The sequence below is a fragment of the Acomys minous genome (assembly GCF_964271855.1).
Source record: "Acomys minous genome assembly, chromosome: 3".
Classification (NCBI taxonomy): Eukaryota; Metazoa; Chordata; class Mammalia; order Rodentia; family Muridae; genus Acomys; species Acomys minous.
In genome coordinates this window covers 111,343,227-111,361,406 of record NC_140485.1, presented here as the reverse complement: position 1 = coordinate 111,361,406, position 18,180 = coordinate 111,343,227, and the positions used below count along the sequence as shown (strand labels likewise).

The 18,180-nt window shown below is 42.5% G+C and overlaps 1 protein-coding gene and 1 long non-coding RNA gene across 3 annotated transcripts in view; one reads left to right on the top strand and one right to left on the bottom strand.

Moving 5' to 3' along the window:
• LOC311594238 overlaps positions 1-18,180 on the top strand; it is a 36,413-nt gene that overhangs the window by 1,482 nt on the left and 16,751 nt on the right. The gene's annotated exons all lie outside the window — the stretch shown is intronic.
• Positions 9,917-10,872, bottom strand: LOC311593602 (small ribosomal subunit protein uS5-like). The gene has a single exon (XM_084774947.1). The coding sequence runs from the start codon at positions 10,847-10,849 to the stop codon at positions 9,974-9,976; it is 876 nt and encodes a 291-aa protein (XP_084631073.1). The 5' UTR covers positions 10,850-10,872; the 3' UTR covers positions 9,917-9,973.

The following is an 18,180-nucleotide window of genomic DNA, read 5'->3' as shown; positions in this document are numbered from 1 at the left end:
TGAAGTTATTTTGTGGAAGGTCACAAGCCTGAAAGCGTCTTTAATGTAAACCTGTCCTAAGGTTACTTAACAGTATTCAGAAGGGTTCCTCCGCAGTGCCAAATCTTTATACAACACTGGACTGCAAGCAGGCCACTTCAAAAACAAGTAAGAGTTGCAGGGTTGCCTTCAATTTATGTGCCCATCAATTAGAGAAGTAAAGGTCATAGCCCCTACTTGTCTCATTTTGTAGTCTTTTAATGCACCCCAGGTTACGGGTCTCAGATTCTGTTAAGCTCCCCAACACTGGGATTGAGGAAATGAAATTACCTGGTCACAAAAGTCACAGAACTTCAAACAGGTTTTCTTTGCAAAGCTTTAAAACCTAGAATCTGGGTGGGTGGATGGCGGCTGAGTTATTATTAAATGGCTATTATTTTGCCTACTTGTATTGGAGGCTTGAAAACAGGTATAATAGCCTATCAGTATGATGTATGAGGAAAGCAGTATGAAGTCATGTCAAGAGCATGATTTTTTTTTACTCGTTTTTAAAGATTTCCCATTTACCACACAGTTCCTTTTTCTGTGGTTAAACTGTTTTCTGAGCAGCTCACAAGTAGTAGGAGCTGCATGAGATGTATACACACACACACACACACGCACGCACACACGCACACACACACACGCACGCACACACACGCGCACACACACGCACACACACACACACACACGCACACACACACACACACACACACACACACACACACACACACAGAGACAGACAGAGAGACAGACAGACAGACAGAGACAGAGACAGACAGACAGACAGAGACAGAGAAAGAGACAGAGACAGGGGAGGAGAGACGGAACACCCCTAGAGAAGTTGCTGATGCCCACCTGCTTCTAGTAACAGCTATCTGGTAAAGAGACCACCGTAGTTCTCTGTGCCTGTGCCCATCAGCATTTTTTTGTTCCTTCTTGCTTAATATCCCAGACCCAGAATATCTGTATCATAAAATTTGGAGGATTTAAAAGCTATAGGAGGCGCCCTTTGAAAGGGGCTTCAGAGACAACCTTTCTAATCCTCGAAACTTGAGTCGATGGGACGAGATTGCAAAAGGCATATTAAAAAAAAAAAGCAATTTGGTGAGAAGGTTCAGGGAAATCAGCATGCAGACAGACACTTGTCTCCTCACTGTGTGCTGTGCAGACATGTGTTCCTAGGATGAGAACAGGAATGGCAGGGTAAGTAAATAAACGAACCCAGTGAGCAACTAAAGTTCTTGAGCCATCCAAGAAAAGAAGTGTCAGAAGAAGTGGGCAGGAAAAGCTTGTCAAAGAACAAGCACCATTCAGAGGAAACATAAGGAAAACATTAAATAAAGGGAAAGAACATTCCTTCTTTCTTGATGCTCTGCTTTAGAATAACATTTTTTTTTTTCTCTTTGGTCCATATTACCTTAGTATTAAGTGTGTGTTTCCTTGCCTAGCTAAGCCTTTTGTTTCCTCTACTCTCCTGGAAGCTTACGGAAGTCATGCCACGGGATATTTTGTGCAATAAAGTACCCACTTTTTCAACTCAGTAAAGGAAACAACGCTCCTAGAAGCTGACATTGCCTCACAGAGCTCCAAACTAAAGCAACTTAGAAGCCATGAGTGCAGCACCGAGTTTGACATTTTCTTCTGATTTTAGCATTTGTCACATCAAACTAGGATTAAGAGTTGGAGACTCAGGGCAAGAGAATAGTGTGGGTTTGGATAAACACGAGGAGATAAACACATCCAGAATCTGACTGCAATTTCTCGTCTTTACTGCCTCCCCCAACCAGGCAATGACAACAGTAACAAGTTATTTTTATCCTCTGCAGCAGAGGCACTTTAAGGAACAAAAATGACTGTCATATTGTTGAATCCATACAGCAAGTATGTGGAAGGGATCTTGCTCCAGAAAGAGGCAGAGCACAAACCTAAGAGTTTAGTATGGGGTACAGCTTGTAGTGATGAGAGATGCTTGGCAAAGTTGGAACTGACATCAGTCATTATGCCACAGAGCTAATATGCAGATTCGGAAAATGCTCTGCTCTCCAGTTGCCCAGATCTGGCTGCATGTGAGTGAGTAAATCAAACATAGCACTACTGGCAGGGTCTGGGTTACTAGTGTAGCGAGAAGCCATCTCATAAACATGGAGCAGCTAGATTATTTATTTATTTATTTATTTATTTATTTATTTTTGTGGGGGTGTTTGGTTTGGTTTTTCGAGAAGAGGTTTCTCTGTGTAGCCTCAGCTGTCCTCGGCTCACTTTGTAGAGTGCACTGTTCTCAAACTCACAGAGATCTGCCCGCTTCTGCCTCCCTGAGTGCTGGGCTTAAAGGCATGCGTCACCAAGATTGCTTCAGATAGATTATTTAAAAGCCATTGAAATTAGTAGATGGAGTGTAACCACCATTTTACACAGGGGCAGAATTATTTGGCCAACTGAAGAAGTGATTCCAATGATCTACAGCACTAAGAAAATGAAAGTCAATAGTAGAGAGACTGTCATCAGTTAAGAATGTTTTTCCTTCTAGATGAAGTTATGGAACATTTATAAAATTGTGTTGAACACTGTCTGGTAGTTTTTATTTTAAAACTAATTTCTCTCCTGGCATCATCTAACTGAATACCCAGCAGCAGTATTCACTGTGAAGAATGCAATGTCTCAGAAAAATGTGCTTGATTAAAGGGTTTTTAACTTTCAAGACACTTTGTGTTGTACTAAGATGGTACAGGTTTAGAAATCTGGGTACCACGGTAAGTCCTGGCTCTATATTTTTTATTGTATCCCAAATGTCTTCATTTGAAGACTGAAGAAATTCAACCGAGTGATTTCTAAAGACTCTGAATACACTGAAAATAATGGAAGTACCTTCCAAAAAAGAGAGACAGGCTTGTACTTCCAAATGTTGAAGCTATTTCTAGCGGTATGACATCACAGTTCGCACTTGCAGACTTGTGTTTAATTGAATTGGTCCAGATTTAGAATTCTGCCTTTGAATGTGTCACTCTGCTTGCAATGCCTAGCCCCTTACAGGAATCCTAAACTGCTCTGGTCTAGCAAAGATAAATCCAGGACTAGTTGAATCTCTCTGTGTCTGTAGACTCTGGGATCCCAAGCATGGGTACATCTTAGTCCTCAAACTCTGGACGCAGTCCTAGAGCAAGCAGAGATAGCGACCCCTACATCTGATGGAGACAATGACCCATTTCAGGTTGATTTTGTGAATCCTACAGGATGGTAAACATGGACTCTGGGGAGCAGGGTTTTTTTTTTTTTTTAAATTTAATGATTCTTTATGTTTTCAGAGAAAAGACAGAAAAAAAACTTCATTATTTCCCATTTCTGTCTCTCTTTTTATAAGGATGTATGTCTGTTTCCTTTGTCCCTGGAGACTCTTCAGAAGGGTCACAGTAAAGCTTAAGTAACTGTGCCCACATCTTTAGCTTGAGGAATTGCTATCAAAGACATGAAAGTGTTGTGGCATATGGAAAACTAGAGGAGAGGGGGTGTTAGTGAGAAAATGGTACACTGACGGATACCACCTCAAAACAGATCTCAGAGCACATTGTTTCCAGGATGAGACATCTGGGACCAGATAAACAAAGTCACATGTGCCCGCGCTTATATAGAAATGGCCGTTAATATTTACCATTATCTCTAGGTCTGAGTTTGCTACCACCTTTGCCCCTCAGGAAGTTAACTATTTTGAATCAAGTCAACAGGGCTCTTTTCTGATGGTTTCTAGTTAAATCAGTGCTTGGGAACAAACAAAGTTTGCCTCTTCTTCTTCTTCTTCTTCTTCTTCTTCTTCTTCTTCTTCTTCTTCTTCTTCTTCTTCTTCTTCTTCTTCTTCTTCTTCTTCTTCTTCTTCTTCTTCTTCTTCTTCTTCTTCTTCTTCTTCTTCTTCTTCTTCTTCTTCTTCTTCTTCTCTCTCTCTCTCTCTCTCTCTCTCTCTCTCTCTCTCTCTCTCTCTCTCTCTCTGTTTTGGCTTCTTTCTGGAGATAGGTGTACCCTGTTGGGGCCAAGTAGAGCTTTGTGGAGCAGTGCCTTCCCTATGACTCCAGCTGGTTCTCAATCAGATTTTAATACCATAACCTTACATCCTCTCCCTATTCTGGAGATCTCTCCCGAGTCCCTAAGTGCCACAAAGTTGTCAAATCTGGGACTTAAAACTAGGCTGTCTAGTTGAAAGCACTGGCTTTCACTGCTGTCTCAGCCCACCTCTCTGGAGAAGTGCATGCTTATTAAAACTGAGGTAGCAGGGCATGGTGGCACACCTGTTAACATTACCACAGTAGAGGCAGAAGCTGCGGGCATCTCTAAAAATGTGAGGCCAGCCTAGTCTACATAGTGAGCTCCAGGATTAGGTCAGGGAGGGAGGGAACTCTTTTTTTTAAAATATTATTTATTTATTTATTTTTCTCCTTTATTAATTTATTCTTGTTACATCTCAATGGTTATCCCATCCCTTGTATCCTCCCATTCTTCCCTCCCTCCCATTTTCCCCTTATTCCCCTCCCCTATGACTGTGACTGAGGGGGATTATCTCCCCCTGTATATGTTCATAGGGTATCAATTCTCTTCTTGGTAACCTGCTGTCCTTCCTCTGAGTGCCACCAGGTCTCCCCCTCTAGGGGACATGGTCAAAGGTGAGGCACCAGAGTATGTGAGAAAGGACGGACACTTCATACTCATGAAAGGTAAAGTCAACCAAGATGACATCACAATTCTGAACATCTATGCTCCCAATACAAGGGCACCCACATTTGTAAAAGATCTGCTAAAAAGGCTTAAACCACACATCGATCCCCACACAATAATAGTGGGAGACTTCAACACCCCACTCTCACTGAAGGACAAGTCATTGAAACAGAAACTGAGCTGAGAAATAACATCATTAACCAATGCCATGGGTCAAATGGATCTAACAGATATCTATAGAACCTTTCACCCAAACAAGAAAGAATATACCTTCTTCTCTGCACCCCATGGAACCTTCTCCAAAATTGATCACATCATAGTTCACAAAGAAAGCCTCAACAGATACAAGAGGATTGAAATAATACCTTGTATCCTATCCGATCATCATGGGCTTAGGCTGCAATTCAACAACAACAGAAATAACAAAAAGCCTACACGTATGTGGAAAGTAAACAACTCTCTGCTAAATGACACCTGGGTCAGGGAAGAAATAAAGAAAGAAATCAAGGAGTTTCTGAAATTCAATGAAAATGAAGGAACAACATACCCAAATTTGTGGGATACACTGAAAGCAGTGCTAAGAGGGAACTTTTGTTAGGTAATAGAATGGCCAGGCAGCAGACCTCAGAACAGTGACATCATGGACTCAGACAGTGTGGATTGCCAGCATCACAATGGCAATAGCAAAGCAGAGTTCATGTTGGAAATTCTAGCCAGGCAATGGGAAACAAGGGGACAAACAGGAAGAAAAAGAGCAAAGCAGCCAGGAAACAGCCTCAGCAAAAGTGAAAGCTGGCGTTGGTTTGGAGGCATGTTTTCACTAAGGCTCTTTTTACTTTTTTTTTTTTCCTGTGATGCTAACAATATCTCCACCATTGAGTAAGGGTACCTTATGTGAAAGGGCTGTTGGCTGTCAATCAGCCAGAGACTCATCTCACACATAGTGGTTGGGTGTCTTCTGTGAATGACTCCAGTTTAGACACCAGAGCAGAGTCTCCGTGCATCAACCTTTAAGTGAGAGTATTGAGGGGCTGACTCGATGGGGCTTCTGTGTCTCTGACTGAAAGCAACGTCGGAGTTTGGGATGATGAAAATTAAGCCTCACACAAAGGGTGCGAAGGTGTGCTCAGCAAATTTTAGGAGGCAGATCCTCAGAGTGGCAGCTAGCTTTAGTGAGAAAGCAACAGCCTCTCCTCCTGCACACATCCTTCACGCATTCATTCATTACTACTGCGCTTCTGCATAGCTACTTTCGGCCAACTGGTTATTTTTCTTCGAGCATTGATGTGGCATATGCCATCTAGGCCCTAGACTCACGTATGTGAAAAGAATAGGACCCTACCCTCATGGAAATTTCCTTCAGTGAGGGAGGCAGACAGACATCATTAAACCCTCCATACGATAAGTGCCAAATGATAGCACCTATGCATAGGTACGCTATGGGAAAAAAGTGGAATGAGGGACAATGTCTGTAGATGATGCAGTGTATTATGGCACATGGATGATAAATCCTCCTGCAGATAATGAAGGGCCAGCCCCCTCCACCTTCCTCCCTTCCCCCTGGTTTAAGAATAACTGATTCAGGCATGGAGAGAAAGCACTTCTTTTTTTCCTTATTTTACGGAGGACAGTGGCTCCAGTCGGCTGCCTGCTTGCCAGGGGGGCAGCCTAACTTCACTGCTGTCGACAGCCCTCCTCCAGCAAGCGTTGTGTTGTGTTGACTGGGTGAGAGGACTGTTAATGGCTGATACCTGGTGCTGGTCTATGTAGGTTAAGGATTTGACCAGTTTACTGGGGGCAGAGTCCTATCATCTGAGGGGAAAAAAATTGACATTTCACCCCTCCTATTTCCTAGAAGTGTTTGAAGGAAGTTAGAGTAATCGGTGAAGAAATAGGTGTTGGCCTTCTTAGGGCTCTGGCTGACCCTATTCCTGTTTTCTACTCCTCTACACATCCTTTCCTGTGAACCATGACATGGTGTTTCTAGACTGGCGTTTTGAACATCCATTATCAAAAGTCTGGCCTGCTGAGTCGCATCCACTTAGTTCTCCAGGCTTCTGCATGCTAGAAGTTCCAGACTTTGCAGCTCCATCCTTGCTCTCATTAGTGGTAAGGGCTGGTTCATTCTTCCATTCTTCTCTTCTTTCCATCCGTATAATCTTTTCTTGCTAGGAGCACATTCTGATTCCTCATCGGGCTGTGAAATGTGTCCATTGCGGAGAATGAACCAGGATGGTGTTTTGTTGGCTGGTGCTCTTTGAATGCTAGTCCATTCGTCACTCTTACCTACTTGGTAGGTAAGGTTCCGTGCTTATCAGCCAAATTTACTCAGTTAATAGTATTTGTCGAGAAGGGAGAGGGAACAAAGACTTTTCTTCCCAGGGAGCTTGTGTCAGTCAGTCATACACTGCAGTCCAGCAAACAACAACCAAGCCGAATGACTTAAACACCAGCTATTTATGGCTTCTCACAACCTTGTGGGTGAACTCACCATCCGCTGACCTCCCATGGGTTCCTCACGTGCACAGCTTACATGTTAGTGGAGAAAGAAAGAGGGCAGATCTCTTTTACCAGAGATGTCTTCTTTTTCTTCTTCTCCTTCTCCTTCTCCTTCTCCTTCTCCTTCTCCTTTTCCTTCTTCTTCTTCTTCTTCTTCTTCTTCTTCTTCTTCTTATTCTTCTTCTCCTCTTCTCTTTCTCCTTCTCCTTCTCCCTCTTCTCCTTCTCCTTTTTCTTCTTCTGTACAAGACTCTTCACGTTCTAGAACTGGGAACAGAGAAGTTTCCAGGGGGCTTTCAAGAGATAATTGGGACTTAGGGAACCCAAGCACATGAAGGATTTAATGTAGCTCCCATAAATCTGGGTCAATCATTGTGAGAAACAGTTGTTATAAGGGAAGCCTGGAACCTTCCCTTAGTCTGTCTCATATATGGGTTCCTCCTGCCTTCCCTTTTGGCCTTTTCTGTCACAGTATGATAAAGTACAAAGATGACTGTCATAATCCCAAAAGATGGCAGGGATATGCTCGTATACTTCCTTAATCTTCTGTAATTCTTTGTCCACAGTTGCAGATCCATGGGCTTTCCCCTTCCATATTAGCATACCGACTGGTGTTTTCCTTGTTCAGATCTTGGTTCTGTGGCCATGATGATGGCTTCAGGCATGTAGCTTTTCTGACATTTCAAGGAGATGAAATCTTACAATAAACCTCCAGTTCTTCCGGCTCTTACAATTTTTTTTTTTTGGCTCTTACAATTTTACACTCTGTCTTTTGCAACAACCCTTGGACTATAGGTGCAGGAACTGTATTGCAGACATGTCAGTTTTCACTGGGTACCACATGGTTCCTCGTTCTCTGCATTGTGATCAGCTGTTGTTTTCTGTGATGGTCTCTGGCTTGGCAAAGGATAAAGGGAAGAAAGGAGTGGGGAAGACAATGTAATTCTATTTTAATTAAAAAAATCTTTAAGGTATTTCTCTTTATAAATTTCCCAGTCTCAAGTATTTTGTTATAGAGATAGAAAATGAGCTAAGACATGTGGTTCTATGGCCTGAATGTGTTCGTAAGTCTTGAGAGTGCTACCTTCATAACTTGGATTAATGCCTTATAAAAGAAAATCTAGATAGATTGTTCTGCCCATTTATCTGTGTGAGGACATGTCTGGGAAGCTCCATCTTGCCATCTCATCTTGGAAACAGAGGAAGAACTCATCATCACAGGCCAACTATGCTGACTCCTTGTTTTTTGACATCCCTCCCTCTAGAACAGTGTGCAACAACTTCTTGTCTATGTATGATCAATCTTTAGTACTTAACCCAGAAAAATCACAGCTGACTAAAATGTAAAGAATGAGTGTCAGTGAATTCTCAGTAGAAATAGGATACCAGGTATCTCCGTCCTTCTCCACCAAGGCTCCGGGACCAGTGTGGAAGAGGAGACAGACTCTAAGAGGCAGAGGATGGGGGAGGGCTGGAGCAAAGCAGTGTTTTCCTGAAATGGCAGGACCCCCTACATTCATGAACCATAGTAAATCATGCTCACACAAGACCTACAAAAATTAAGTCAGTCAACATTCCAGCACAAAAGATGGAATGGCCCAGGAGCCCTCACTTCTGGCTGAGGAGCTATTGGGCAGTTCTGAACATCTGGGTGTAGGACAGGCAATTTTCTCTAAGGATGTGGCCCCTCAAGATTTAACTCATGGTACTCATGAGTGTTGGGTTACCTACTAGGGCAGTGGTTCTCAGACTTCAAGGTGCTGTGACCATTTAATACATATCCTCATGTTGTGGTGACCCTCAACAATAAGATTATTTTCATTGCTACTCCGTAACTGTTATTTTGCCACCATTGATAATCACAATATAAATATCTGTGTTTTCTGATGGTCTTAAACAACCTTTATGAAAAAGTTATTTAATCCTTAGAGGAGTTGCGGCCCACAGGTTGAGAACCGCTGGTTGAGTGGCTGGCCCAACCACTCATGAATATGTAGGGAGCACAAGTGGACTCTGTAGTTATGGAGGAGCAGGAAGAGAAGGAGGAGAACCAAAATTGAGAGGAAGTGGAGGTTGTAGGTAGAATGTGAATCTGGGAAGAATTAGAAGGAGAAAGGGGAAGTGAATAGGAGTTTTAAAAAGCACTGTATTAAAATTTCAAAGAATAAAAAGTATACTAAAAATGGATTATCTTGAAACAATTGGTTATGGCAGAAACAACAGAGACATCATATACTTATATACAAGCCCAAACTAGCTTCTAGTAAATAATTTCTTGAGGATTTTCTTCCAAATAACTGTAAGAATAGCATACTTGTCTTCTCCCTCCTATGTGAGTGAATGCATATTTGTATTTCCCTTCATGTCTGTGTTACTGAAATTATTTATAGTTATCACATGTCATTTTGAAATCATCACAAGCAAAATTTTATGTTAAAAACAAATAGTCCTAAGAAACGTTAGGGCACTCACATTATTTAAATACATCATTTTCTTCTGAGCAGATCTTGAGAGATGCCTCTAAGATAGCTCCATCTGACAATTAGTATGTCTCCGGAGACTGGAAAGGACGTGAAGTGTGTCAAGACTGAATGCACAGCACACGCCTGAACACTAGGACAGAAAACTAAGAGCACTTTGGGAGTTTTGCATCATTACCATTTCTTTCTAAATTATCAAAATTGCTACTGTGATTTATTTTTATTTTTATTTTTTTTTAACAGAATTAATCCACTTTATTTTTCTTGTAAAAACCCTTATGTGGTAGCCACAGCTGGAGCCTGGGTCCTCTGAACAGACACTCTGGTGTGGGTTTTCACAAGATGATCAGTGAATTCCTGATAAGGAGACTTGGTGAACACAGTTTCTTTCTGGTTGGGTGTCAGGTAGCTGTAGGTCTTAGAAATGGCATCAAAAGTGGCCTTGGCAAAGTTGCCCAGGGTGGCAGTACAGCCCCTGGCTGATGTGTAGCAGTCATCAATACTGGTCATCAGTAGCTTCTTGGGCACAGGAGCTGAGACAATGCCAGTGCCTCTGGGGGCAGGGATGAGACGCACCAAAACAGAGCCACAGCGGCCTGTCACCTTGCATGGAACAGTGTGTGGCTTGCCAATCTTGTTCCCCCAGTAGCCTCTCCGCACAGGGACAATGGAAAGCTTGGCCAAGATGATGGCCCCTCGAATAGCAGTGGCTACCTCCTTGGAGCACTTAACACCAAGACCAACGTGACCATTGTAGTCCCCAATAGCGACAAAAGCCTTGGATCTGGTCTGCTGGCCATCCCATGTCTGCTTCTGCACTGGCATGATCTTGAGAACCTCATCCTTTAGGGATGCGCCCAGGAAAAAGTCAATAATCTCGGACTCCTTAATGGGCAGGGAGAACAGATAAGTCTCCTCCAAGGACTTGATCTTCATATCCTTAACCAGGCGGCCCAGCTTGGTGACGGGGATCCACTCCTTGTCTTCGGCTTTCCCTCCACGAGCCCCGCGGCCTTGACCACGGTCACGGCCTCGGCCACGACTGCGGCCCCTAAGGCCGCTGCTGAATCCTCCGTGGAAGCCGCCTCGCCCTCCTAACCCTGGGCCCCCGGGTCCTCCGGGCCCTCCCTCTGCACCGGCGTCATCCGCCATTTGGTGTTTTCCCGAGGAAGAAGAAGAAGCGCTACTGTGATTTATATTTGTTAATAAGCATTACATAAAATTACTTTTATCTCCTATGACCAGTTTCTTTTTCTTTTTCTTTTTTTCCCTGTGGAATGTGATTTTATTTTACGGAGAATAAAGAAGCTGTGTCCTTGGAAATGACAAGTGCTGAATCTATCTGATAGAGGAATGCAACTGCTGTGCTTTTCCCATTTTATTTTATTAATTTATTCATAGTACATCTCAATGGTTATCCCACCCCTTGTATCCTCCTACTCCTCCCTCCCTTCCTCCCATTTTCCCCTTACTCCCCTCCCCTATGTCTGTGACTGAGGTGGATTTCCTCCCCCTGCATATGCTCATAGGGTATCAAGTCTCTTCTTGGTAGCCTGCTATCCTTCTTCTGAGTGCCACCAGGTCTCCCCCTCCAGGGGATGTGGCTATGACCAGTTTCTAAATGGTTCCCAGAGGGAGCCTTCAGTGTGGACACACAGATATGCTTGACTGGTTATTAATATCTATATTACACTCTGATTTAAGGATGGCAGCCTCTACTGAAAAAGAGCTTACCTTATACTCTTGAAATAGATGTACTTTTGTTTCCTGAAAATCATATTGCCCTTTAATTACTCTTACTGCTGAATCCCAACCATTTATCCTTTGAAGGATAATAGTGTCTTCATCCAGTAGACTATAGTGTCATTGTTTTGGTGTGAGTTTCAAAGCTACTTTTCTTGGACTTCTAGTACAAATAGTCTCATTATGGATTTGTTTGGTGGTTTGTAGAGTCACATTTCATATATGCATATGTGTATGTATATATGTGGATGTATGAGTAGATAAATGTAAGCTAAGCTGTCTAAATATTCAGTTTCACTAAAAAGCACAGTGCAGTGAGGAATCGAGAATTCAAAGCATTGTCAGAGGAGAGTAGAAGTGGAGGGCCTTTTGTATCCTAGGAAGAGAGCAGACACTGAAAAAAGAAGGCAGACCCAAGCATCTGGGCATTTAATTCTTCATGTTACTTTCCCTCAGGAGTCAAGAAGTACTAGGTACATGAGGAAGTTGGAATCAGATGTCAGAAGATACACTGGCCTTTATTTCTGTGCTGGTGGGACTTGATAGATTTTTCAAGCACAGAGCTTCTGGAGGCCAGCCACATCTTGTTTAGGACTAAAGTGTTAGTAGAAATGGCGGAAGGAGTCTCCCTCTACCACTGGCCTGCAGAGCACAATGGCGCCTCTGGCTCTCTGCTTACTGGATACAGGTCTACTTCACATTTCCCAGCACTTCTTTAGAAAAGATGAGAACAAAACTGACATTAATTACTTTAAGAAACATACTCGAAGGAGCCAGGATTGAGTCTACCACATTCTCTTTTTAGTGTTGCTGTGGTCATGGCAACACATAGGGAGCCCTCATCAGATGTGGTCCCTGACTGGGCAAAGCATGGGTCACTGAGCTACTAACACTTTCCTTGTCAGGTTTGGGGTCCCTCGCTCAGAACAGGCTCCCGAATATATAAACCAACACATATGCAGTGTGTGAGTAAATAAAACTATAAAAATAAGGAAAGAATAATTTAAAGAATAAATGCAGAAGGTCCCATTGACACACGGGTGAGAATGACTGAAAGATAGAAGAGTTGAGTTCTTTGAAATAAAATAGATTTCCTGCTGCTCCAGATATTAACAATTAACTCATGTGCTCACTTCGGCAGCACATACACTAAAATTGGAATGATACAGAGAAGATTAGCATGGCCCCTGCACAAGGATGACACACAAATTCATGAAGCATTCCATATTTTCTAAAAGATGTTTTTAGGTCTAGATAGATGTTTTAAGTTGATAGAGATGAGCTATGATTTTGATTTACATTCAGAATTTTAGACTCACCAAGATAGGAAATACATTTCCTTCAAGGCTTCCCAATACAAACAGCCAACACACTATGAATATAACATTAATATAGTTCCTGATTGTTTCATGATTCTTCTTGCTGTATGTAGTTCATTTTATATATGTGTAATAATATAAATATATATGTAAAATATTTTTTAAAAATCCCACTTACAAATTCAAACACTTTAAGAAAAGTTAACTTATGTATTTTCTTTTTCTTTTTTTTAAAATTTTTTTCTCCTTTATTAATTTATTCTTGTTACATCTCAATGGTTATCCCATCCCTTGTATCCTCCCATTCTTCCCTCCCTCCCATTTTCCCCTTATTCCCCTCCCCTATGACTGTTCCTGACGGGGATTATCTCCCCCTGTATATGTTCATAGGGTATCAAGTCTCTGCTTGGTAACCTGCTGTCCTTCCTCTGAGTGCCACCAGGTCTCCCCCTCCAGGGGACACGGTCAAAGGTGAGGCACCAGAGTATGTGAGAAAGTAATATCCCACTCTCCACTCTACTGTGGAGAGTGTTCTGTCCATTGTCTAGATCTGGGTAGGGGTTTAAGGTTTACCGCCTGTATTGTCCTTGGCTGGTGCCTATGTCTAGTTTGTTTTTTTTTTTTTTTCTGTTGTTTTTGTCTGTTGCTATTCTTGGCACATTTTGAGATAGTGTCTTCTGTAGCCAGGGCTAGCCATGAACTCCCGCAGTCAGGGCTAGCCATGAACTCCTGATTCTCTTCCTACATTCTTACCCCCACTAAGCTCTGAGAGTATAGATTTGTGCTGCCCATAGCTATCATGTCTATTATAAATAATTATTTTCTGTGGTCTTGCACGTTTCATGACTATGATGAAATATTGGAAACAGCTAACTTTATAAAGAACAGAGGTTTATACAGTTCACAGCATAAGTTTGACTCATGGCAGGAGCATGCAAAAGAGAGAGAGAGAGAAAAAGAGAGAGAGAGAGAGATTCCTGTGGTGAGGATGATTCAAGGACTTGGCTTGGTCTTGTCACAACTTCCTGTTGCTGTGTAGAGAGCTTGGAGGCCCCAGGATGGCCATTATCACTTCTAAGGACAGCTCCCAGTGATCCGAGGATTTCCCTGCGCTCCCACCTCTTAAGGTCAATGTAATCCACTGGGAAGAAAGCACATGCCAAAGTAGATTGAGGTACATGTACTTCAGAGGACACAGGGAGTCCTGGAGAGAGACTAACCTACTCTTTCCCACTCGGCAAGTGCCCCAGTCTGGTCTACATCTCCTTCTTTGGATGCTATGCTATTGATATAGTCTCAGGATTCCACATCACCACTTCTTCAGGGGCTTACTGGTCTGTTATATGGGTGCTCTGTGCAGTGTCTGCCAATTCATAGGAAGTGGAAGACAAGAGAAAACAGGCTTGCAACCTCAACTGAGGGGGAAGACTTGAGCGACCAGTGCACATGGTGCTTCTAATGAGTTTGCGGTGAGAGAATTTTGATTCTCCTTTACAATGTTCCCAAAATAAATGTTAGTTAATGTCCATTGAACGGCCAATCATGCCAACATAAGGCTTCTCTGATGAGCTGAAATTCCAAAGGAAGTGAGGTGGGGTGACTCAGTGCTTGGGTGTGTGTTTGTGGGGGGATTGTCTAAGAATTGAGGTCAGCTTGGTCTACATAATGAGTTCCAGAACAATTAGAATTGCATAGTGAGACCCTGTCTAGAGCTGAGAGGATTGGAGGAGATCATTTAGCTCTTCAACATCTGTCACGCTATTTTGAATATGGGCATTAATACCTAGAAGATTACGTGACTCCATTGATGTGCTCTTGGCGAAGTTAAGTCTCTTTGCAGCTGGGTTGCCGCTTACCACACCAAGGTTCTGAATGCTGCTCCATTACACATTAGGGGGGTTGTGGCTCTTCCATCGTGCAGCTGCATCTCTGGTGCCTGAGAGGGGTTCACTCCTCAAGCAGTTCATCTGTTCACTCCCCGATGCTCTAACCTTTCTATACTACAGGGCTACGTTGACCTTGACCTTGGTTTCCATCCTCCTTTTAACCTAAGGACTGCTCATATGCTTTAAAACAATTAGAACTTTGTCAGTTTTCTTGGGCCAAAAACTTTGGTTCTAGTTCTTTTTAATAATTGTTTACTGGCATTCATATATTCTCCATTTGTGAAGTCTATGGTCAGGTGACTTCTGATTTTAATTGAGAGAAGGCAGTATTTTTGAATGCAGAGTAGTAACTAAAGGCTGTATTTGTTTTTATAACTAAGAAAATCCATATGAATTTGCTTCACAGACTGATTCTGTTTTTATTTTTCAGCTGAACTTAATGAAAAAAATAACCTACTAAAAAAATAAGGCATTGTGTTTATATATTATTTATTTTTGCATTGCTAAATTCACTTATTTATTTTTAAAATTACTCTGATGAATAAAATCCACTTGGATTCTACTTCTACAGAGCCCACCAGTGCGCAAGTTAAGTGCTTACCAAGCAGATAGTAAGCATAAAAATATTAACAGTGAGAAATCAAGAGCACAGTTTTCAGAAGCTTACAACTTATTTATGAAGTTAAGAACAGATAGGCTCTTCTGTACCAACTATTCATGATTGAAAGAAAGGTACTCTTCAACTATAAAGAAAATGAACCCAATTAAGCCAGTGCAACTAAGGTGCCCATCATGGAAGCCTTGAATATTAAATTAGATCTGAACCGTTTAGTCTAAATATGATGGCAGTTTTGCAAAAGGACAGTTCAGATGTTGAATGTTTTTTCAAAGGAAGATGTACACAGCAGTTATTCTTGCCTCCCCCAAAATTGACTGAAGAAGCACTCTCTGCATGAGAGTTGAAAGAGACAGTAGCTTCAGTCCATGCTCCATTCTCAATCACTCTGTTTAATAGGTTTTATAGGTGGACCAAGGATCCACAGGACCAGTAACAGCTGGAAACCTGTTGAAGCCTTGGACTCCCAGGCTCCACCATAGCCTTACTCAGTCAAACTCTATGCAGTCATTTTAACCCTTTCCTCCAGTTATATGAGACTTAAAGAATCTGTGTCCTGACACATAGCCACCCAAGAGCTTGGAAGTGAGCTCTCTGTTACAACATAGTTAAGTTAGAGCCGGGCATGGTGGTGCATGCCTTTAATCCCAGCACTTGGTAGACAGAGGCAGGTGGATCACTGTGAGCTCAAGGCTAGCCTGCTCTACAAAGCAAGTCCAGGAAAGCCAAGGCTACACAGAGAAACCCTGTCTCAAAAAAGCAAATAAAAAACCAAAGATCAAAACCAACCAACCAACCAACCAACCAAACAAACAAAATAACCCCAACATAGTTCTGTCAGAGCTGTCGAATGGGAACTAGGTATCTCTATGACTTAAATGTTCCCTGGGAGATCCAAGTGTGCCCCAGGGTGGGGACTCACCGTTCTGCTCATGCTCAAATGGACCTAAAGAGAAGGGTCACTTAAACCCCTGCTGAAGAGAAGAAAACAAAACAAAACAGAGTCTATGTTGCTGGAACCCCTGAATTCTTTTCTTTCATCCATTCACTCATTCATCTTTTGGCTTTTCAAGGTAGGGTTTCTCTGTGTAGCCTTAGCTGTCCTGGACTTGCTTTGTCGACCAGGTTGGCCTCAATCTCATAGCAATCCTCCTGCTTTTGCCTCCGCAAATGTGTGCCACCACGAATGGCTGGAACTCCTGAATTCTAAGCCTGACTTTGCAGAAAAAGTGGTTGTCTGTGTATTTAGCCTACCTCTCAGTTTGTTTCAATCTGGTGGCCTTGCAGGCAAGCATGTTGGCCTGGAGTTGTCACAATCTTTGTCAGGTGACAAAAGGTGAAGAGGAAAACATGCAAAGGAGAAACTGTGAGCTGAGGCAAAGATTCCAAAATATGGAGGAGGAAGCGGGGCTCCAATCAGCTAAGCCCCTGGCTCATTATCAAGAAGCATGGAGACACGTAGAAGAGCAAAGAACCTTAGACACTCTCCTTGCTTGGAAAAAAGAGCTGCTGCAAAGATGCCTTTAAACCGTGATAGCCAGCCATGGGTGGACTAGTTGTAATCAGAATGATTAGCGAAGTCTTGTGAGTGAGTACAAACGGAAAGAGAAGTTGTTCTTCAGGCCATGGCCTGCTAAACCTCAGTTGATTTCATTTTTATGTGATTGTCAGAATGAGGAATGTCCACTCCAAAAAGATACAGTTTCTTTACATGATGCAAGAATCTCCAGTGTCTCCATACAAAGCTGTGTGAGCCACGTGGCACAGTGTTACAGTGAGAGACACTGCAGAGCACAGCTTCTGAGGGGTTTATTAATTGATTTACTCTCTGTGGCGAGGAGCTCAGGGTTTGCCCATCCAACAAGTAAACAGCAACAGAGAGCACATGGAGAGAGGGACAAATGAGGAACTTGGGCAGGAAGGTGCTAAGTACCCTGTGAGTGCTCTAATTGCCTATGGATGGTACCCTGAGCTCCCCTCAGAAACCTTGCCTGTGGGAACCAGGGGACACTTTCCCATTACATCTCCAATCCTTAGGAGTAACTTTGATGTTTATTTAACTCCTGGATCTTACAGGAAGACACACACACACACACACACACACACACACACACACACACACACACACACACACACTAATACTCCCTAGATACCCCTGGTGCTTAGCTTAAAGGAACTCCCAAGCTCCAAAGAGTAAGCTAATCTAGCTTGAATATCTACAGAAACTACAAGACCTCAAGATGATTAGCCTTTGTAAGAAGCAGCCAAACTGAACATTTGGCTGATAACTCTTGCTCTGCCTTCTCATTCTAGCAAGGGCTTGTGATTTCCCAACAAAGGCAGCAGGAGTTGCAAAACAGCAGGACTTTGCTACAGTTCGTAATTAATGAGGTGCTAAAAGTGCCCTAGCAGAGGCTCCCAGACTCAGTGTGTGACTCAAAGGGATAAGAAGCACCCAGCTTTTCAAACAAGTGTCAGTTAAATAAACAGAAAGTCAAGCAAGTCCAGCCCGTGGAATGGGAGACGGTCTACTGCTATCAGGAGACATCACAAGACCGTGTAATACAATATTAGAAAGATTAGTCACTACGGTTTGCGAGTTGTGAAAAACTGGATTATTTTTTTCTTCCTCTAGTTCTTCAGGAGGTATGTAATTATCTGCCTTCCGTGTTCAGGGGAGTCAAAATGAACTCCTGATTCCTCCCTGGTGTTCAAATAAATAACTGATCTGTGAGGTTCCCACCAGCATGCCTTTGCTCTATCCCTTCAATGTATATTAATCAATCAAGTTAATTATTAATATTGGGAGACAAGTCAAAGTACTTTATTTATCAACTAATAGCTGAGGACCCAGAGACTAGCATGAGCTTTTTGCAGGAAGAACATTACTGAGAAAGTATGATATAAAGTGCCATTTTT

Excerpts from the sequence above, each read along its gene's own strand:
- LOC311593602 (XM_084774947.1), bottom strand. The coding sequence starts at position 10,849 with ATGGCGGATGACGCCGGTGCAGAGGGAGGGCCCGGAGGACCCGGGGGC.